This window comes from Sinohyriopsis cumingii, unplaced genomic scaffold (assembly GCF_028554795.1).
Source record: "Sinohyriopsis cumingii isolate HCF-2022 unplaced genomic scaffold, ASM2855479v2 utg000452l, whole genome shotgun sequence".
In the NCBI taxonomy this organism is placed as follows: Eukaryota; Metazoa; Mollusca; class Bivalvia; order Unionida; family Unionidae; genus Sinohyriopsis; species Sinohyriopsis cumingii.
The window spans coordinates 1,812,992-1,836,384 of NW_028315901.1; the positions used below are offsets into that span (position 1 = coordinate 1,812,992).

Consider the following 23,393-nt stretch of genomic DNA (forward strand, 5'->3'; position numbering starts at 1 on the left):
TTATGACCTTACATTGAAACTAGACCATGTGTTTGGGGAATATTTCTTCTCTGATTTATTTTAAATTACTCGTGATACATTTACTTTCATGATTAGTAGTGAAAAGAAAATGTCCAAAAAGCGGCCATATATAATGTCGACTCGGTGCCATTTTCATCAAAGAACCAACTAGACGCCATAAATATTGTTTTGGTGAAAGGCCCATGTCGATAAAGCATTCACTCAAAGCGATAGCAAGATTCATACAATTGCCTCAATGACGGCTTTAGTTAATGTTAGGACTTCATCGTTTCGAAGCAGGACGTTGTATACGTCTTAAAATTCAGAGTTACATGACGGGATTATGTTTTCCTCTGTAATAATGTGATGCATATTGCATATGTTTTTAAGTCTTTACCTTTAAAGGAAATGATATTTTAAAACGGTTGTTTTCTTATTTTTTTTTTTTTTTTGTCAGTTGATTTGATGATAATTTACAAAAACATTTACTATGTGGTCGGAGAAAACAGTAAAGATACATTAATACAAATTTTAGTGTCTCGAAAGAGGTATTACTCTTAGAACTTCACTTACACCTTTTTACTACCTGATTTGAATGATCTACAGTTTCATCCGACGCTTTACTTTAACCCATGTCATTTCGGCTCAGAATTAATTATAATTACTGTCGCGAAGAAGAAGATGCTATATTGAATTTTTGACATCAATTCAATAATTTGTACGTTCTACATTACAAATAACCACACACATATATTTAATTCATAAACATAAAGGGAAACAATTCGATCAATACCTTACCTTATACGGTGTTTTCCCCTTGAAAAGTTATTTTTATCTCACATTTTGTCACCTACTTGGGTATCTAGGTCAAGTTTGTCGAACTATAGTATTTAAAGTCACCAATACTTATCATATACGCTGACAAGGTGAGCAATTATTGTAAACACAGTGGAACAAGCTAGCATAACTATTCGTATAAGGCTTTATGTGTGTGATATGTTCCATTATAATGTTAACATTACCGAATAGTCCAACAATGGAATTGATGTGAACAGCATTACAATAAAACCAATACAGCTCAGTTAATATCGGTGGAAGAAAACGAAAATACTGTCATCAAATATGGCGTCGGGACTACATGAGTGCAGTATGTGTATGGATAATTTTAAGAGTCTGAAGCTAATATCATGTCACCATAGCTTTTGTTACAAGTGTCTGGAGGATTATACACGGGTCAATCTTCACAACGGTCGATTTGATTGCCCCTTATGCAGAGCCAGCGTGGAATTACCTAATAGTGGAGTTTCAGGCTTTCAGAGTAAGATTTGCATCGAGGAGACTGACAGCAGTGATAAATTTTATTGTGACCTGTGTGGTCCCAAAAATGCGGCATACAGTAGATGTTTGGATTGTGAGGAGAATTTGTGCCAGTCATGTTGTCATGCCCACGAGAAATCGAAAGTAAGTAGGAATCACAAAATATGTGATTTAGGAACTCTAGATTCTAAAACGAAAGGCAAAATTCGGCAGCGTATATTTTGTGATCAACATCCAGATGACGAAATCAGGCTTTTCTGCAGAGACTGTAAAGTACTTATTTGTTTAATGTGCAGAGTGGATAATCACGCAACTCATGTTACAAAACCTGTATCTGATGTTGCAGCTGACCTGAAAAATACCTTACAAAGTAAACTGAATGAATGCTCAGAGAAGCTGAAACGTATTGATGTTTTTAAGCAAAGGGGATACGAACTTGATAGATGTATTACTGATGCGGAGAGGGAAGAACTGAAAGCTGTAGAAGATCAGGGTTCAGAGCTATATAAAGCCATCGAGCAAGAATTGGCAACAGTGAGAACTAGGATAAAAATGGTTTACCAAAACCTTAGACAGCAAAATGCAGTTTACACAAGAGATATGCAAGATGAACTTAAGACGTGTTCGAACGCAAAGGACAATGTACAAACATTAGTTGATCAAGGGACAGACATTGATATAATAAAGAAAGGCCCCGATCTCGAACAATTAGTTTCTGCCGTCATATCAAAGACTGATAAAACATCTAATACTCGTCTTGAGAGAAAATTATTCTCCCCAGCTGGAATCAGACCAGGTGACCTGATTTCCTTGGTGGGAATGGTGAAGGATTCATCTGAAATAAGCCACGTGAGTATCATTCTCGATTTCGTTTAGTTATAAATCCTTACTTCTTTGGAAAAAAGTAGAATCAGTTTAAAACAGCCACATTCGCTTTCATTTGCTGCTTACCTTCCTGCAAATATATTGTTGAACCTATGTGATGAGTTCTGAAGTTTAGCATACATATATTGCATCGATTTCAGCGTAATGATTCCTCGAACATACACCTCATTGCAACGAAAACATAGTAACAGTAATAACCTACATAAACAAGATTCATTTCTAATAGATACAAAGTAGCATAAAAGGGTGTCCTCTTTTGCCCTTTAAGTAATTTATTAACTTTCCACTCTTCCCATAATTATGGCCTTACAGGAATCACTGTCATCGTGATACTTATATTAAATAATTAGTTGTGTTGATATAAATATAAATATAAATTGACCAAGTACGGTCAGAAGCCATCTGACAGAAACCAATATAATTTGACCAAGTACGGTAAGAAGTCATGGGACAGACACCAATATAACTTGTCTATGTACGGTCAGCAGTCATGGGACATAAACCAAGATAACATGACAAAGTACGGTCAGAGGTCATGAGACAGAAACCAATATAACATGGCCAAGTACGGTCCGAAGTCAAGGGATAGAAACCAACATAGCATGACCAAGTACGGTTAGAGGTCATGAGACAAGAACCAATATAACATGACCAAGTACCGTCAGAAGAAAATGCTTACAAGTTAAAATACTTTTATAATTTCATATCAAGATCCTGTTGTGCGTGTGCATTAATAAAATATGGATAATATTAACTTTATTATATAATCTCCCTACCTCATATCGGATATAAATGACTTATGTAAACATTAAGGTAGAAATATTGATGACTTTGCTGAAATGCTCATATAATCGAATGACTGATTTTGAGATCTTTCAGAATTTTAATTTAGCTCTTTTTCTGGGCATTGTGAACACATTCTAATTCCTTGCATCAAGTCCTTTTATTACAAGCTATAATGCTAATTACAGAAATACAAGTAAACTAGAGCTACGCACATAGCTCGCAATGTATCGTTCCTGCGCCTTTTATCTCCTTCGTCTTCAACACTATTGTTGGCTGTAATCCCAAACCCGCTACATACATGGAGTCCCGTCATTCTGTGCTGGTATGGTGGTGAATTTCCGTTGATTTTTTTGAATAAATTATTATTAAAGGTTATCAACTTAAAATAATTTGCTTCACATGTAGCGCCATGGTCATTAGGCATATGTTACATTAGACTGGTTCAGAAGCTTTATATATTATACAAATAATGCAAGTTATTGTATGGTGGCCCTAAAATCAGGGCTGACTTAGATAAAAATTCTATGAGCTTTCTTAGTGTATCACAAAACCTTGTTTAGCTAAGGTTTCATGCAATGGCATAAATGTGTGATATTTTCCTGTGCAAAGAGAATCCAACACGCTATACAAATAAACCTAATTGTTTCAATGGGATATAAAAAATAAATATACGTTTAGTACCTTCCATAGATACATACATACATACATACATACATACATACATACATACATACATGGTACACCTAGGTTAGTGTATACGTATTTACATATGCAATGCGTTCATGATAAACAATATGCAATGTTTATATGTTGCTCTGTTTGCTGATCAGTTTATGTCATATTATAGGAAGGTAATGTTGAATGCTCATATCAGAAAGAATACAGTAGCATAAGGATCGCACGACCACCATGATCTACGCCATATTATATATACCTCTAATGTAAACGCTACCTACTGTTGCCACTCACCACCTGTACATTGATATCGTGAAAGCGTTCATGCCCCGACAAGTCTCCCTGGGAGCGCTAAATTGTTCAACAACAACGTAGCCTGTAAAATATGATCCGCCCACTCAAGAAACTGCTGCTAGTCTAACAAACAAGTATTTGAACAGGAGGTAAAGAAAGTGTGTCGAAATCTTGCAATTTACTGTCGGATTTTACCGAACTCAAAAAGCAATATTTAATTAATGCGTGCTAATGTCGAGCTTTTATACCATGAACAAACAAAGGTTTATATACCATTAGAACACATTCAAACGAGCACGCACACACGCACACATATACATACAGTCACACACAATCCGTGAAACACATGCACACCTTACATACACTGATAACAATAAACAAACAATGCCTGTATTCGTAAAGCCACTCATAGTCTTGGCTATAGATTATACTGTGCACGTAGTAATATGACATGTCATCTTATTGACACGTCAACTGTTATATAATGTAAATGGATGACTATATATATGGGTTCATAAAGTTGGATACATATTGTTTCCTACATAATGCTCTTTATATTAGTTATTGTAAGTTCGGTGTGATGAAACGGGATGTTCATGTCTCCACCGGCGTTACACAATTTCATGCTTGCCTCTTCAAATTAGCTGAATATTCTTCATTTCTGGACCGAACGTCTTGTCGCCGTCCATGGTCGTTTCCTAGTTGTTTTAGTTATGTTGAAAGCATGTTTGTCGGAACGTTGTACAGGTTGGTGATCTCGGCTTGGATTGTCAGATCCAGTTTTCCACGTGTTTGGTTTCACTACATTTCAGCTCTCTCTTCCACTTTGTACCTTTTTGAGTTTCCATGGCGTATTGATTCAGTTTACATGTAGTGTGAAAACTGACTACCTATACATTTTCCAAAAAATAATTGGAGAAATCAAACATAGCTTGGAAAAGGTTGATACGATTCTCCAACTTCTGTTGGCAAACCTACTTCAAATTAACTGAAATAATAACTGGGTTATCAAAAGGCAAATCGATAGTTGGATTAGCAGCAAACAATAAGCGAAACCCACATTTCGATTAATCATTACTCACAGTATAATCATACTGGTGCCACGACTCAGGCAATCGAACATTCTACTCGAGACTGTTTTCAAACTTCAAATAATGTATTGTGATTTCAATCAGATTCGAGGTTTTCGGACCGCTAAACTACTTCGATTATGGACTGTATTCAAATAATTCATGTTCGGATAATGCATGTGAAAATGATGTGTACTTTGATGAAAGGATTTCCCTTGCACATTAACATTTTATTTCTAAAATATATGTCCATGGCCACATATTGTGTTGTTTAGTGTTGTTGAGTAACATTGCTAGTCTTGACACCTCTACCGTACCCATCGATAGTTCAATTAAAATATAATACAGTAAGTTGACATAGCAAAATAGAGGATCAGACTGTTGCTGGATCGTGCTTAGCTAATAACAACCAGTCATTCACACTGGTCTGTATATTTCCTGAGCATGTATTGTGTACGTATTATCATATACATTGTGTTTGACTTTCATTGCCAAAAAATAAAAAGATAAAAAAAATCACGAGTCTATATTCGATATTAAAAGAAACCAAATGCATTATTTTGGAACATGGGGTTTAAACTAATACATGTCAATCAGCGAGTAATGCCTGTTCATGCATCACCATTTTACACTTATCAAACTGTGAGTTAAATGAAATATTAATTATTAAAAGTGACGAGCCAAACTATATTCAAACTGATTGCGTATATTCTACACTATCGTCAAATAAACATTCAGATGATTGATTGGTTGCTTTGGACGTTTACAGTGTTTGTCAGGTACTAAACTGGTTCAAGAAAAGAGGACTTATGGCCAATCATAGCAACTGAAAGGGGATTACAATAGATGATTTTGTATATAGTATTGTTTAGATCAATATGGGGATTTACCCTTGTAGCTGGCAGAGATATAATGCTGATAACCGATTCGTTCTCTAGTGATAGTTATATCAAAATGGGGTGTATAATTGGGTCTGAAAGTTCAACCATGATGATTCCTGACTCTATGTTTGGTCACATCAATATGGGTTGTATATTTGGGTCGGATAACTCAACCATGGTGATATCCGAATTTATGCTTGTTAACATCAATATGGGGTGTATATTTTGGGTCGGATAGTTCAACCATTATGATACCCGACTCTATTTTGGGTCACATTAATATGAGGTGTATATTTTTGGTCGGATAGTTAAAAAATGATGATACCCGACTTTATATTTGGTAACATCAATATAGGGTGTATATTTGGTTATGATAGTTCAACCATGATGATTCCCGATTATATGATCGGTTACATCAAATTGAGGTGTATACTTTGGGTCTGAGTGTTCAACCATGATGATACCCCACACTCTGCGTGGTTACATCAATATGCGGAATATACCTTGTGTCTGATAGCGGTAATACAATGATGATAAACGACTCATAGTCTGTGCTCGATTGCTACAATGTGTGATGTGTTTTTTCTCTATTATTTTCTTGACCAGCATATAGCTTTATATTATTATTAATTTGTTACATCTTCATATTTCTCTCGCTGTCTATCTCATACGCTCATACACACATACGCAAGTTGCTCTTTTGTGGAAAGAAATTCACTCAGTGCCATTCACAGGGCGAAATCTTATTGGAGTCCCTACACAGACTTAACAAACGGACATTTCAGTTACAATCACTCAAGGTGTTTTTGTTTGTTAATTACAGAAGGTCGTACCTATTGATTTTTCTAATTTTGTTGATTACGAATATTTAAAAGACAAATCTATGCCGATCTTTGTTTGGTGGGTTTATATTTAACATCAGGTGCGGCACGTTCCTTGGGGTATCTTTATATGAATTTGGCGCCAAATACCATTCAAGGGCCGGCCCGGGCTAGCATCACTGCCATAATTCTTGGTTTACTTTTCTTTTAGATTATGTGATTTGGTCAGGCCTCAATTCTAGAAACTTAAAGTAATTTATTGTATAGAGAATTGAAAATAAATATCAACAGCTGATCGTATTTTGTCGATGGCATTATGACAAAAAGAACACATCTTACTAAATGCAAATATTACCAACTGAATACTTGACAAATGAATGATATATCACCTTTTAGCACATGCCAATATAATCAATCCAAATATCTTAACTACTCTTCCGGTGTTTTGTAGTTCCTTAATATTTGTACCTGTTTTACCCAGTCCTATATTATTCAAGTAGAGCATTCCTTAATGTGAAGTCTTTCTTCACGTCAAATCTTAGTCCCACCACAAATTGTACGAACAATGATACGCATTTCCTGTCTAGTCTACATAATAACATTGTTTACAGCATTCATGACGGTGTATTAAACGGGCAACTTTCAAAGTTGTTATTGATGGCGGAAAAACAAAAGAACAACGTTCAAATTCGTTATCGGTGGCAGGGTAATAGGGCGCAAAACAAATCATCATTGATAGATGGCCACTAAAAGGACAATGTTGATGGTCGCCTCTGGCGGTGGGACATTAAAGAGACAATGGTATGGTTTTAATTGATAATAGGGTGTAGTGGGAACAGCATTGAACATCCTTGCTTATAGCGGAGCATTCAAGAACCAACTTTCAAAGTCGTCACTAGGAACGGGGCATTAAAGGGGCAACGTATAAAATCGTAATTAGGTAGAGTGAGCTATTTCAAGTTCAATTTGGTTAGTCCCTTCTTTCCTGTCTCTCTTTATCACTACGGATCGGATGCAAACTTTAATTAAATATTTTGTCGAATTTGATCACTGACAACTGTTATACCTCGTTAATTATTACAACATTAGGATTAAATAGAGATGCAAGTTTCAAACAGGGATTTAGACACGAGATAATCATTGACATAATCAGGATTCAAACAGCATATATTGCCAAATACACATTCTAAATCAATGCATACACTGTGTACGTATGAATATGGTCAGGCGTATATGCCTTCTTTTGAAGACAAATGAAATTAATTTATTTTGTCGTTGTTAATAGTATGTTTATTATATTCTTTTAGGAAGAAAGGAAAAAGCCGCTAAGAGTAAGTATAAATTACATATGAAAGGATGTTTTACTCTGATTCAATCAGTACACATCATGTAATCCAAGAAGTTCTGTACAATTTCTACATGAAGTACATGTGGCAATTTAATATGCATACATGAAACTGTTACTAAATTACTATGTTCTTCCACTACGAAAAATAAAGTTATCTGGTTCGCGTGTTTTTTATACTTAGGATCAAAATGTTAGTAACTTCATTGGTGATTGTGCGTTCTTATAAGGACTTACTTTAGCGCATAAATAATAAATGACATTATACGCTTCTATTGCTTGTCAGGAGATGATAATGAGATTTTGATGATGAAATGTTGAAATAGTGTGAAAAGGATTTTAAAAAATATATGTAGTATGATTAAGCTTCCAGTGATCATTTCAACAAAACCATGTAATTATCTGATAGTACACTCGTTTTTGTTTTGCAATAACATGCATATACGGCATTTTCCCACTTATAAGGCAACACCAATTATATTATTCCCAATTCCTACTAATGTTATTGTTTTGTTTTAAAGTATCTACATCATGTAAAACAGACAAGATCTCTTTTGCTTGTTAGTCCCCATTCCAGCATTGAAGTCGACAAGAATTGGAATGGCTGACATAAGGAAATCCAGTTATTCATACAACTTATCTTTCACCTCATCTATGCTAGTTATTGTTGTAGCATAGGTGCTGATCAACACGGTACTCCTTCTGTTTTCCAGAATAAGTTGTGAAGTCATTAGGCGATCGTTGACATCATTGGAAAGGCCGGTAGGCTTGTGCACAACAGTATACTTCACTGCAAATCCGACACATACTTACCAACATTTATCACTGTCGCGATCAATCGAGAGGCACGTATAGCCACTACCAATTTCCGACAGCTAACCCACGTCTGCAAGGCGGACCTCACTCGGCTCTGCTATGTCCCTATTTGTATCTTACCAGTTCTCTAGTAGCCATCGCAGTCTGTTTCTCATGTCCGTATACCCTGGTGTTGTCCAAATTAGTTCGAATATTGATGTGCTGAATTTCAACACCATCTTTTTGTTTTCTTTCTTGTTGATGTTTGACCGTATGGATGTGACCTCCGCCAGCCGTGGTAAACTGGCGTGGGTGGGAAGAACAGGTTATAATTAAGCTCTTCTAGCCCATTATGGTTGCTACGGAGCAGAGCAAAGTAATTTTGAGAAGGGCTACCCTGACACTCAGGGTGATGACGAGTTCCATTGCTACTTCGGTCTATTAGAAAGTGACACTATTCTCCGAGCTACATATGTGCAGGTTCGTGACTGCAGCTTAAGTATTATCCTCACTTGGTGTTTTGTCACATCTCTGTCTCCACCGGACTTGGATGTGTGAGGAACGGGTTTGACGCTATGACATGCGCTTCGCTTGGATTAAAGTGAGATAGAGCTGTTCATTTCGTCATTCTCATTATATCGTCTTGGTCTATCTGGATCAAGTAGAAAGACATAATCGAGACAACTCGAGATAAGTCTGGAAACATTGGATGTTTATGGCGTCTTAAGTGTTTCGCTACGCTCACTTTCCACGACGCGTTGCTGGCTTTGTATTTCTGACATGTGACCGAGTTCGAGGTTTCTTCCGTGCAATCTGCCGTGTCCAGTCTTCACATACGTATATATACATGCTCTAATTCAACTAGGCCTAAGGCCTTACCTGGTTAACTCGCCTCTCAAAGCAATTTGCAGTGATTAGCCATTGTCGCATGGTAACAGCTTCTCGTAGGCACAGATGAGAGCTTAGTGCCAAGTGATGTCTCAAGGTATATAAACAGTCCTGAGAAGGACACACCATGTCATTCAACCTGATGTGCCACCCTCTCTGACACGAAATATATGTACATACAAACACGAACATATAAGCACATATCAACTTTAAAATTAAACATAAGGAGAATTAATAGTGAGAAAATGCATGTTAATACTTACTGAAAATTATATGTAATATGTGGTATTATTGAGAGTTATTCTGAAATAAAGGCATACACTTTTTATATGTGTGAATATGTACATATGTATCCCTATTTCATTAAAACCGAAATTGAAAACTAATAGACTAATACATGTTTGACATTTCTAATTTCATGTTTGTTTGTTCTTTCAGGAAGAAAGAAAAACATTGGAAAGGGTGAGTACAGATCAATCTGAAATTAACATTCTATAGTCAGTAATCAAATGCAAATTAAGCAGTTTGATAATTTTCCTACATCATTTATAATATATGCCAGCGACAACAATGTTAGTATAATTCAAGTGTTCATTTTGCCACCCACCCACCCATACAAGTACCATGCCATCTCTTATTAAGGATCAACTAACTAAATCATATCAGGTCATACTACGTTAGCTCCGTGGTCTAAGTTAGTGGATAACTAGGGCTGAAACAATTTATCGATATGCCGATGCATGAATACTTTAGCTGTAACGATACATATATATCGATAAATGAGATGGAGAATCGATACAAAGACAAACAATATGTGCAAGTAACTTTAGTCTTCAGCAGTCAGGCATACTTATTATTAATTTCACTTTTTACTTTTGAAATCTAAAATTCATCCTAAACAGCATATGCAGTCACAGGCACTCTTTTTATTGTTAAAAACGAAAACGACCAATGAGAAGTGTTGCTCGCCGTCTACAAATTGACATAAAGTGTAATGGTTTTTAATCTGCCCTCCCCCCCCCCATAAAAAAATTCATGCTTAATATCTTAACCCAGTAGCATTTCTAGCATATGCTATACATTCCAAACGTGTTTGACATGTACAACGAAGTACTTTAGAAGTTACAAGTTGACTGTATCATGTCTGCTTTGTTAGATCTGAACGCTATACTACCGGTGTGTCGTACTGTGAATTATGTTAAAATGAATTCATTTTGGTTTTTATTGATCCTTCCGGTCCATGTTAAATAATAACCACCAATCATAAATTAATGTAGCTTATCCCCTGCATGACAAACATGAAGTACTGGCAAGGCAACATGGAAATGTCGCGCAAACATGACTAATTTATAAGTAAAGTAAATAAACAAAGATGCCTTCAGGTTGTGCAATGACACGTGTCATGCAAAATGTGTACGAGTTCGTAAGCTTGAAGAACAGCGATGCGTGAGACCTCCCGCAAATTATTTTAAAGTCCTTCATATAAAACTGTGCTCGGCAATGTATACAGTTTGTATTGAACCATTTTTGTCGCGACATTTCTTTCTCCGGTATGCAACGGTTAACACATATGAGTTCTTCAAGCATGTCATGAATGGTTGTTAAACTGTATTTGATGGTGCCGAATAATAAGCATTATTATGGCGTAATTTGTCCCCTTCATGAAGGAAGTTTTACAAATGCGCATTTAAAATATAGCTACATAGAGAATCCAAAGGGTATGTTTCACGACGTGGTTCAATACGACTTCGTTCGGCTATTACTGTGATAGTAATGACGACAATAAGTTCTTAAGTATATCGATCATTGGATCTGGGAAAATGTTAATGCAAGTGAGTGATTTTGAGCCCTTACATGGTGTTAAATACGAGTGAGATGTAAAAGTTGGATTGATTGAACTAGATGCCATGACTGTAAATCTCCCTTTCAGTGGTATTTTGAAAATAAATGTAGAAAATGCAGAATACTGAGCCTAAATTAAAAAATACCTTCAATTTGAAAGTAATATGCAATATTATTTCTTATGAATCAAATTACCTATGCGGACCATATGCTGTACAACCATATATCAATATCTGGCTTAAGTCAAACTGAACAAATAAGGGGAAAAAAAATTAGGAATTAGGAGATATTTATTTTGAATATCTTTTTTCTGTAGAAGCAGCATTGACATTGATAGACTAAAACCATAAAACAACGTTAAAGACCATAGTAGGCACGCAACGACTGGTTCAACAATGTTTATGTTAGAGAAAATCCTATTTTGGAGCAGATCTTCACAAAATATAATATATGTAAACTCCATAAAATTGTGCAAAATAGTCATGAAAGTCAGTTTCCCAACATTTTCAAACTCACAATGCTAGCTATGTATAAGACTCTTCAGAATGAAGCTCAGTAGTTTTCTTTATTCACTAGCAAATACAGGTACCTCTTGCAGCAGCACTTTTTTGTATCTGCGTGAAGTACAATGGGATATATTTTGTTGGTATCATCCTGTTCCCTTGACTGGATTTCCTCAAGATCGGATTTTCTTTGCATGAGGAAACTGCGTTATTAACAGACTAAATGAGACACGAACATGGTAATAAGATGTTTTCAAAGCAATCAAACTGTGAAACATATAGGGCATGGTAGATTAGGTGAGCTAAATGGAGCCACCATTAAATGGCCCCAAAACAAGGAATAAAACTCACTGACAAACATTAGGTAATATGCTTGAAAGTAATTTTGTTATCTTGTCATCGATGAAAATTGATTTATACTATATGATAACTTCATGTCTATATGTAACCTGATATATATAGCACCAGGTCGGCTAATTATGCGAGTCGGGTAATTACTGCGCAACGATACGTCATTTCTGTAAACATTGGATCACGTGTTATTTTGGGTCAAAATATCCATTTTGCATCAGGAAAGAACGATTGTACTTTACGAAACGTGATATTTATAAAGTGTACCAACATTTATCCCACATTTCGACTCGAAATGCATATGAAAATGTAATTTCTAAATGTCAACATAAACACCCACTCCATGACCTTCTTGAACTTGTAACACAGAAAATCATATATATAGTATGTATCTCTTATAATTATACAAATAAATATATAATATAAAAGGTGGAAATGTATACCTTAAAAGATTCTGCATCATAATCCAAGTTTCCAATTGTGCAAGAAATTGTCCTACACTTACAAAATTGTCTGCTACCCAACATGTCATCTTGTCGCTAGAACGGGATTCTCAAGAATATTCCCCGGCGTATAGTCTGTTTCTAAATTCTTTAGTAATTTACATAACATCCTATTCACTGTTGTTTCTCTTCCACATAATAGCTTAGTATTTATATAAAATGTTGAAATTTACTAATGTTTTTACAAGATCGGTTTAGTTCGCTTAATGTATCTTGCCATTTGTTACCATTGTTACGTTGAATTTTGTCAAACTAGCTATAAACCTGACATTATTAGTCGACCGAATCGCTGATAGAAACAATCCAGAGTAATATATTTCATTTATGTCGCGCGATGTATACACATTTTATCTTTTCAAGGTTGTGCACATAATATTCCGACACATCGCGAATAATGAAAACACGGAGTAATTCTATTTTTTCTTTGCAATTAACATTTCGCGTTTCAAGCATCACCGTTGAACAAAAAATTAAAATAAGGAAATTAAAAAGTCCGAATTAAGAATGGACTATATCAGAAACTGACACACGTTCAACAAATGCAAAAAATAGCAAAAGAAATTAATCCAGTGTATCCAAAATTAATATTATATTGAACAGAATATTATGTAACAATTGCCTCTTTTCAAACGGTATGCATTGCAGCATTTTAATGTCGCCAATCTATCGAATTCGGTATGCTTTTTTGCTTCAATATTGGTAACGAAAATATTAGGTGAGCAGAAATACCCGATAGTATTGTATACCGATAGATATTGTATCGCTGGATGTGTATTGTGAATAATATCGACACGTGTGCATCGGTGCACCTGTATGAATAACGCTTACATTTCCAACTCCCATGTATATTTACACTGTTTACCTAACACATTATAAATTTATTCCATAAGCTGTTGTTAAAACTAGACAAGTGAAGTTTTGAAAAAGAAACATGTACATCAATGTCAGTCTGAACTGTTCATTAAAACCATCTCACTTTCTTGAAGTATACTTAACTTGTTGTATTGTAAGCCAAACAAAGGACTATGAAATCTTCCAAATTTTAGATTATGTCCCATTCACCTACGTCATCAAAAATTAAAATCATTTGCTAAAAACAAACAAATACAACATATTAATTTCCTTCGAAACCCATTCTCGCCCAAACTCTTGATGACATATAATTGTTTAATATGTTCTCAAAGTCGGAATAGCAGCAACGTTGTAAGTGTGTGAAAAACCTCATATTATTTTGATGCAGGACATCCTCATAACGAGGAACTGGTTTTAAGCAGTGCATGGCCAGTCTAAAAAAAGCACGAGGATATGACATCTTGACGATTTAACCACATTTTCCAAGTTAACATGCTTAGATCAGAAATAAGAATATGATGATGTTAATCAATCTGAACGAACATTTGCAAAATTACACCCATAAAACCCTTTCTCATAGCTTATACTCATCCAATCTATCGAGACCATAAGCCTATATACAAGTTTTGAAAGAAAGCTTAATGAAATCTGATCTCCAGATTTGTAATAATCTCAGTCAGTCACGATCACCTCATTAGCATGTGTGTTTCGCGTACTTTCTAAAGTGTGATAGGTCTTGTCTTAAGATCCGTTAATGGTGAACTTATGTGCATATTTTATATTATATACCGATTTTGAAAGAAAGCTTAATTTTAATATGATCTCCAGATTTGTAACAATATCAGTCAGTCCCGATCAACTCATTAGCATGTGTGTTTCGCGTACTTTTGAAAGTGTGATAGGTCTTGTCTTACGATTCTTTAATGGTGATTGTATGTACATATTTTGATATGCACACATTAACAGTACTAACTGTGTCTTTTTAATTCTACTATTTCATTGCAATTAACATTTCGCGTTTTAAGCATCACCGTTGTACAAAAAGTTAAAATAAGGAAATTAAAAAGTCCGAAATAAGAATGGACTATATCAGAAATTGACACACGTCCAACTAATGCAAACAATAACAAAAGAAATGGCTTACACTTAAAGTATTACAAATATTGCGAAACTCATATGGATATTTGCAGGGACTATACAATAGTCCGTAAAACGTTGGATAATTGTCCCAAACAATACTAAGCACCAAAATTCTAATATTGTACAAGAATTTTAGGAGACAGAAATTAATCCGGGGAAATGTAGAATATTAGTCAATACTAAGATTAGTTATAAGAATCCAAAATTCTTACACGCTTTAGCAGTCTGATACATTGTTGAAAAAATTTGAAAATGATGTAGGGGCGAAACGGAATACTTATATTATAAATTATACTGAATTTAGAAGGAAATTAAAGGCAATTTGCCCCAAAGTTAAAATTCTGTAAAACATTTTTTGGCATATTATCGCAATCATTTATAGTAAAACAAAAATGTTACATATTTTAGAAATGAAAATAAATACATTACTTGAAATTTCGTAATTGCATATCACACATATCATTAATTTACTAAAATTGGTATTGAACGTTTACAGTTCTAATAATGTTTTACATTATTAAAGACATGTATACAAAAGTAAAATTGTAACCAGATTATTATTGACCAACATTCACACTTCCCAGTCAATTGAAAGTGTAAAGTGAACCAAAAAATCGAATCCTCTTCTACCCAACTTTTACATTTACTATCCAGTTCCGACATTCAGCATGCCATATTTAAAACAAATCAATGAAAGTGTATTTTCTGTATAGTATTGAGAACAAAAGTAAAAGTCTAATTAAATATACACTTACGTGGTCATGTGTATTCTCTTGAAATATGAATGCTTTGGGACTTCATATCTCATTACATAAATCAACTGTTTGGCTCTCTTTCTGATTGAAATGTCTTTACTTAAATGTGTTTGTTCGTCTTCTTGTCTTTCGGTTGGCTGCACATTTAAATTTCTTTATTTTAATAGGTATTTAGTGTGTTTATTCTTGACATTTTCTTTTGCTTGTGACACCAAAAGAATAGTACCCGTTTTTTAAACGGATAACATGTCTGACATATTTAAATTTTTCTCTCTTTTTTACTGCGTTTCACTTCCTTTGATGACGTGGGAATTATATAACCCAATGACCCTTGTTTTGGCAGACATAGCCGCTATGTTGACCTTTAACTTGAGTGGAGGAGTCAATAGCCCTGTTGGAAATGTAATTTCCATTTGCGCTTTGTTAGCCTCTGTGACGACAAGTACAATATGTTGTGACTTTGCAATGGTCACAGATGGGGAACTGAATAGATTGATTGTCTTATAACGAAGAGTCCTCTGTTTATACGTTAGAGATATCTAACCAATTAATCTCAAATTTGAAATACTCCAAGGATAAGCAAGACGAAAAGCTACGACAACGCCAATTGTCAATATTCGCTTTTGAACTAAATATAATATTTCATTTGATTGATACATATATTGAACATATTTGTCAATGAATGCCCTAGAAGAGTTTAATCTGAAGTACGCAATCACTATGAAATTTGGAGAAAACGTGACCGGGCTATATCCAACACGATCTACGTCCACTGGGTGGGCGCGGTTAAGGGGGAGAGTTAAGATAAAGCAAGAAATATTTTTGTAATGTTTAATTTTTAGTGACTTTACGACCTCTAAAATGAAACGTAATGTTCAAGAATTTCTTATCCTTAAAATGACGGGTAATTATGATTTTAACATATTATTTAATGTTAAAACTACACATATCTACTAATACACCGTATCAAGAGACCAAAACCTCAACTATATAATATCTATCACGCACTTATGCACTATCCTAAGCCCATATTATACCAGCTTCATCTTGCTGGAGTGGCCAACACCCAGTTATATACCATTCAGTGTCAAGGTGCATATTATTCAACTCTTACACTATGTAGTGAACGCTGCTATGAAGAATATCCCACACTTACTATTCAATATGCGTACTGAAAGAGCCGCTAACAACAAGTTAGCTTCTATCCAAGATGCTCACATTTGCTAACTAACAAAAGGGGTAGAACAACTTGTACGATTACGTTTCTTATGATCTTTCAGGAAGAAAGGGAAAAGGCACAAAAAGTAAGTACAAATTACGTATGAAAGAAAATTCGAATCTGTCAAAATAAGTACACATCATGTATTTTGTAAGGATCAATAAAGATATTCCTTCTCACTTTCGTTTATGTAAATACAGGATACACTTAATATTACATTTTGTTATTTTTTGTTTGTCTTGCAATAGTATCTTCTCGAATACATGGCTAAAAGTAAATTAGATTTGTTATTATTTAGTGTAGGAATTGAATATAATAAGACAATTTTTAACAACGTGCAGTAATTGCTTTGACATTTTTTGTAATTGCACGCTTGGTACATACTCCGTTTTTTATCGCCTTATCAAAATAAATACAATGTACTTAAACGAATTGTTTCTGCTATAGTGCATGTCGTAGCATCTTAAAAAGGGTTAGCTATATAATTAGGTGTCGGAAAAATAACATGCTTGAGTCAATTACTGAATAAAAAACATTGACTTTTGAAGGACAATTGCTTTAAGGAAATAAGCAGATGAACACTCATTGAAAACGTTATAGTATCCTGAACAGTAAAACATTTTGTTTCTCTGCACACCTTCTCGAACAATCTTTATATTGTTCACGGTACATCTTTATTTGTATCAGCTTTAGTGGCCATTAAACGATATCTGATTTATTATATATGCAAGGAGTGAAAGAAGAACAACGTACGAATCGCAGAAAGTGCATACCAACAGGCTTGTATACTATTGTATTTGTTGTAATGCGCATCGAGGTGTACTAGTTGTGGTATATGAAACACGTTATTGGAAATCTGCATTTCTGTCTGCTTATGTGTCTAAGTGCCAAAATATGTAATTTTATGTAAACAATTAAAAGTATTGTGTAGCGAAACACTTTTTGGGTCGTTAATTTCTATTTTTTCAACAACACCAAAATACAAAACGAGAGTGGAAACCCGGAGAGTTAAATACGATACAATCACTATAGTAGATTGGTAGTAACTATATGACTATTGTGGTAAATATTTTTAAACAATGACATGAACTGTCTTTGCAGTTGACAATATGAGCATGCGCAGACACATTCTATTTTGAAAGCAAAGTAGTGTAGTTTACTTTAAGCTCTTTATCATATTTATTACATTCGTTTCAGGAAGAAAGAGAGAAGAAGGAAAGAGTAAGTATTAATATATCTGGTTTCAGAAAATAACTAAGATTGATACATCATATAAGTGAGGTATAAGAAAGGCTTCAGCCAATAAGTATAACAGATGTATTGCATAAGATTTTTATGTTATTGCTTTCAGTCTATAAGTATACATGATGTATTGCATAAAGTTACTATATGTTCGCTATTTCGCATGCATTTACTAAGAATAACTAATTTCAATTATACCTCATCCTCTGCGAATTAAAAAAATGTCGCAAATTCCTGCTTCATGCCTCTATAATATTTAAGTATTATTTTATTGTCTAAAAAGATCTAAATGTTGGAGAAAAATAAATTCTGATTTCATCATCACCATATTCATATCACTTAGCAATTAATTATTAATGTTAAATCCTTGTTTTGCATCTGATTCCTTATATCGTGCATTCGTTGTATTTGTCCGAAATGGAAGTAAGATAATACTTATTGACAAAATGGCGATCATTAGTTCAATAAATATGTTAAAACTGACACTCCTATCGATGAATGAAATACAACAGCTTCGCTGCCGGCGTGTTCTGGGCCGATGTATTTGACAATGACTTAATTGCCTGCGACATATCATTTACACAAGCTGATATATTTAAGCCTGCTACACCAGGCATTATTCGTAAACTAATATTGATTTCAGCAGCTGGCATCATAATGGGGGACTTAAGTTTACCTGCTCTAATATCACATACAAAAGTTATGTCCACTGGCTCCCTGAAATATATCGGATTGGATTCTGTTAAATTCCTAAGTTAAACTTTGTTACATCCATGTTTATCGTCTGGATGATCTCCGTAATAAATATCATGACTCATCGCAATGGCACCCACGCCGTCATAATGCTCCAGGCCAGGTAATGACTGATCATTTTAGTCAATATGCTTTTCCAGTGGATTCCACGGTCCGGTATATTTATGTCCTGGTAGCAACCATCTTTCTATTTAACTTGGATGTTCTCCAATACATATATGGATATAACAGCGCCAGCACGTATTTGTCGTTCACCACAACACATACAATCTCCAACACACAGATTTCGTTCTATTTGAAGGTCTTCATTTCCTGCAGTACATTTTTATAGAGAGAGGCACACAAAGCTGTGGACGCTGACATCTGTGTTGCCTGCATCTGTTCTTTCGACAACGAAGCTTTACCATTTATAATGTGTGATTTTGTAGATGCAAAACCCTCATACCTCGATTTAACAATGATGATGTTTCTGGTAACTACCTATATTGTGTGTATAATCCCTCTCTTGTTTCGCACCTGAAGCAAAACGAGTTCATGTCTCAAAAAATAGTATGATTATATCCAAAAAATAAATGTTTAGATTTAAGCTGTAAAACAGCCTTAAGATAACGACAACATTGTTTATGAAAGCAATAAAATTACATGGAAACAAATTATAGCGATGAAATTGCTTTGGAACTGATAAGTTTGCTTCTACAGCTGATATTCCGGTGTATCTCTGTTTGGTTAATCAATGCAATATCATCTGCATGTGCTATCGTTAACATTCCGCGGCTCTAACAAATTACAGCCTGCATTATTTAAATTTTACTTAATTTAACGTATCAAGAGGAGGAAAACCGACAGACTCAACATAATTGAAGTCACTCCATTGTGGACGTTTACACAGCAATCCATCTTAATAATGTTGCAGGTTAATCACACACTTCACGTCGGGTCTTATTTGATCTGGAAAATGATCCTTATAAAATACACCTCTAAAATATTTAAAGCTAAGAATTGTTCAAAGTTAGACAGGGGCATCTGTGACTACAAAGCTGACCACAATGGTGTAGTCAGCTCATCTGCCAGACTTGCTTCTGCTAATTTCTTTTTATTTTTCCTGAGGTTATGTCAACTTATTTCCTAGCAACTCTGCTGCCGTGTGTATTTTCTGGAAGCTGGGTTCCGATCAGATATGGAAGTAAAATGCCAGCTGGAATTTCTAACAATGGTGCAAATAATCATTCTGGTTCTGATAGCTATGACGCTGACACAAATTAAGAATAAGCACAAGCATGTTTATACAGTTGTTGGTCAGCATGTGCCTGTCATACCCTATTAATGCTGCTGAGTGAAGGTTTTATGCTGAACCACCTTGGTAATATTGTTCTTTCGCTGCGACGACATCGTTAATCCTGCTGAAATATATCATTGCTTTTATTGTATATTACAATCTATGCTATTATTTTTTTTTCTTACGTCTGCGGACACCGCGATAGCCACTTATGATATTATAATATAAGGTCTTTGAAACGAAACACCGTTTCCCCATCACCGTTATTGTGTGGCTCCAGTAATAGCTTCAGGAGCTGCAAGACCCAAATGGAAGTAATAATGATCCATTTAATGTTGGTGCACATTTTTTTAAAGCACAGACATACGATGCAGACAATGGACACTCAATGTGTGGATCGGTGCCAGGATTTATTTCGTAGTCCTTTTCATTACCTCCCTAGCGACCTCGTTGGGGTTGAGGCATGATGTGTAGACGTAATTTAAATATGATATCGTACTGCCTTGCTGCTGAAATTTCTAGCTACGATTACGATTATCTTACCACTGAACATGTCCACCGTCATGAACCGATCTGAAGCCAGCAGGGCGTAACACTCATAATCCGCAACAGGATCGCCAATGGTCTATCGAATCGCATTATCGGCTGGAGACTATTTGATTAGATCGGAATGTTTAGATACATCAAAAGGGAAAATGCGATACAAAGTAGCTAGATAATCCAGCCATACTTGTGTGGTAGTATCCACATCTTGGGATTTGTGCATGGCTTCCATGTGTATCAATAACACACTGGAGTAATTCATTTTGGCAGCAGCATAATAACTCGTTTCTTTATATTATCTAGAATCAATACTAGATAAATTCAGATGTTGGGAAGTGTGCTTCTTCCAGTCTGGTTTGTACACCGTGTCGACAAATAAAACGACACAAAAAAGTCCCTGGGAAGTTCACTGCCTAGATGGTAGCCACTCTCTATCTATATAGTCTGGCTGGGCAAGGGTAAATTGCTGCATGTAAATTCTGTTTTGCTCCAAGCAAAGGTAGATTTTTTAAAAAATCTGGTCAAGATGAATTCTAACTCGAGCATGTGAGCATCGGAGAGTGTAATTTTAGGCATCCACACTGCAAGCCATTTCATAGTAAACGTCAATATCTGGCGCTTTGTCCGCACCTGCTTTGTACATGCACGGTACAGGATAATCTCTTTCCAGTACCAGACCATGTTGAACCTCTCTAACATGATACAGATATCATAGAATATACTAAATATAGTTTTCAGAGGAAGGATGAAGCAAATTTCACGAACGGAATCTGTGAGCGTGCGCCGAGCAGCAAATCCAGCAGTGTGTGCAGCATTACGTGCATAGGAAAATTGGCTCTGAAATTGGCTCTGTTGAAAGCACTGGTGCAACCAACACCAGCCACATGAAGCATGTCCGCCGTAGAAGTAAATACATTATGCGTCGCAGCTCCAGTGCTAATGTCTCGAATCACCACATGTTGTTGGCATACGAACGCATGTAGTCATCGCTGAACACGATCAAATTGAACATAGTTCTAGCTTATGGTAAATAACCATTAATAACTTTTCCACGGTTTGATTGTTCATCGTGTACTGTGCTGATTTAAAAACAACGACTATCCATTGTTATGCAGAGTTGTCTGGGCGTAGGCTGAGTACTTTTCGGCAGCTGCTAACGTCTGTATTTGTCATCGAACTTACAGAAAAGCCTTAGGGGGAAGCAAGTACACGTCTTCATCATGTGATTCTATTTTTAGTGCTACTGGCAGTATTGGCATCCTACTATTCGACATACTCGCACCCTGTCATGGAATCGTAGATGGGAGTGTAATCGTTCGGTCTAAGGTAATCTGGAGTAAATCTCAAGTACATTGCTTTGGTATAATATGTTAGTGTGATAAAGTCACACCGCGATTCAAAGCGATCAACAATTTTTGAAATCACCGAGATTTTAAACAAAAATAATATTCGAAAATGTCACCACAGTCCTTTTAATTTAAATCTTGGAATAATATTACCAAGAGATGGTGCGTCCGCACCAGATACTTATTTTTACTCAAGATCCTGAAAAATCTCTTCAGGCCATGCACTGAGAAATATTTTGAAGATATGTTGCTTTGCCTGCAAAGAACGATCCGGTAACGGTGTAATTGTCGACGGAATTGCAGACAACGGTGCTGAATGACTTGGTGATGTTGACTGCGGCATGATTATAAGAGCTATTGTTAACCCACTACCGTCCCAACAATAACAACACCAACAGCAGCATCGAAAGTAATGATAGTCATTTTAAAATTAACCATGTCCAACACTTTATTGGGAAAGCTCATAGGGACAGGCAGTGCCGATTCTTGCAGCCATAATGAGAATCACGCCATAGATTCCATGCAGGGTAATCTCATCATGAACGCTCACAGTATCACTGATCTCGACGATCTGAGTTTTCCTACATAGATTTAGAATCGTTCGGTGACACTAAATTGTCTCTTGCTACAGGAACCATGACTTGAAGAATCTCTATGGGAGGATTTAGAGTGATTGGACTACCCACGACGGTATTACCATCACAGGATGGCTCGTTGAGTTACAATAGATGACTGATTATGTACTGGCAAGCGATGAAGGATGTATGTCGGGAGATCTCAATCTGGATTACAATAATATTTTCATTTACTCGATGCCCATCAACGGAGCTGACGTCGTCAATAAATTATATGCAGACAATACCTCGAGTTAGAATAATGTGGGGCTGATACCATCTCTGACTTCAAATGCGATCAGTCGTTCTGGATTCATTAATAATGCCTCTTCGGACTATTATACGTTATCCGTTGAATTTTATGCATTCACACAACAGTCGATGGCAAGCGAATGGCTCCTCGTCAACGTCAAACTGAGACTGGATTGAGATCCAGTGTCCGGACGAAGTCAGCTTTTAGAAAGGTACAACTTTGATAAGATCCAGTAACGTCAGTTGCCGTATGGACCATCACCACAAGGCACATTGTAGAGGCTATTTTGACTATAATTTACTCTAGCAACACCAGCTTCTTTCAGATTTTAAACGCCGTCGACCTAGTATATATTGTTGCGACCTCGTGTGAGGCTGTTGAGAACTGGTATAGGTCCTAGCGATCTTATTTAGGTTTTATTTTACATTATATCTACTGTAAAAT

General features: G+C 35.6%; 1 protein-coding gene across 1 annotated transcript in view; it reads left to right on the top strand.

The window, feature by feature from the left end:
* The first annotated feature begins 840 nt into the window (after positions 1-840).
* LOC149774016 (E3 ubiquitin-protein ligase TRIM45-like) overlaps positions 841-23,393 on the top strand; it is a 74,273-nt gene continuing 51,720 nt past the window's right edge. The window contains exons 1-5 of the mRNA XM_089945898.1: positions 841-2,166; positions 8,037-8,060; positions 10,196-10,219; positions 16,984-17,007; positions 18,120-18,143. Of these exons, the coding sequence (XP_089802024.1) occupies positions 1,123-2,166; positions 8,037-8,060; positions 10,196-10,219; positions 16,984-17,007; positions 18,120-18,143 (1,140 nt within the window). The 5' untranslated portion in view covers positions 841-1,122. The remainder of the gene's footprint in view (positions 2,167-8,036; positions 8,061-10,195; positions 10,220-16,983; positions 17,008-18,119; positions 18,144-23,393) is intronic.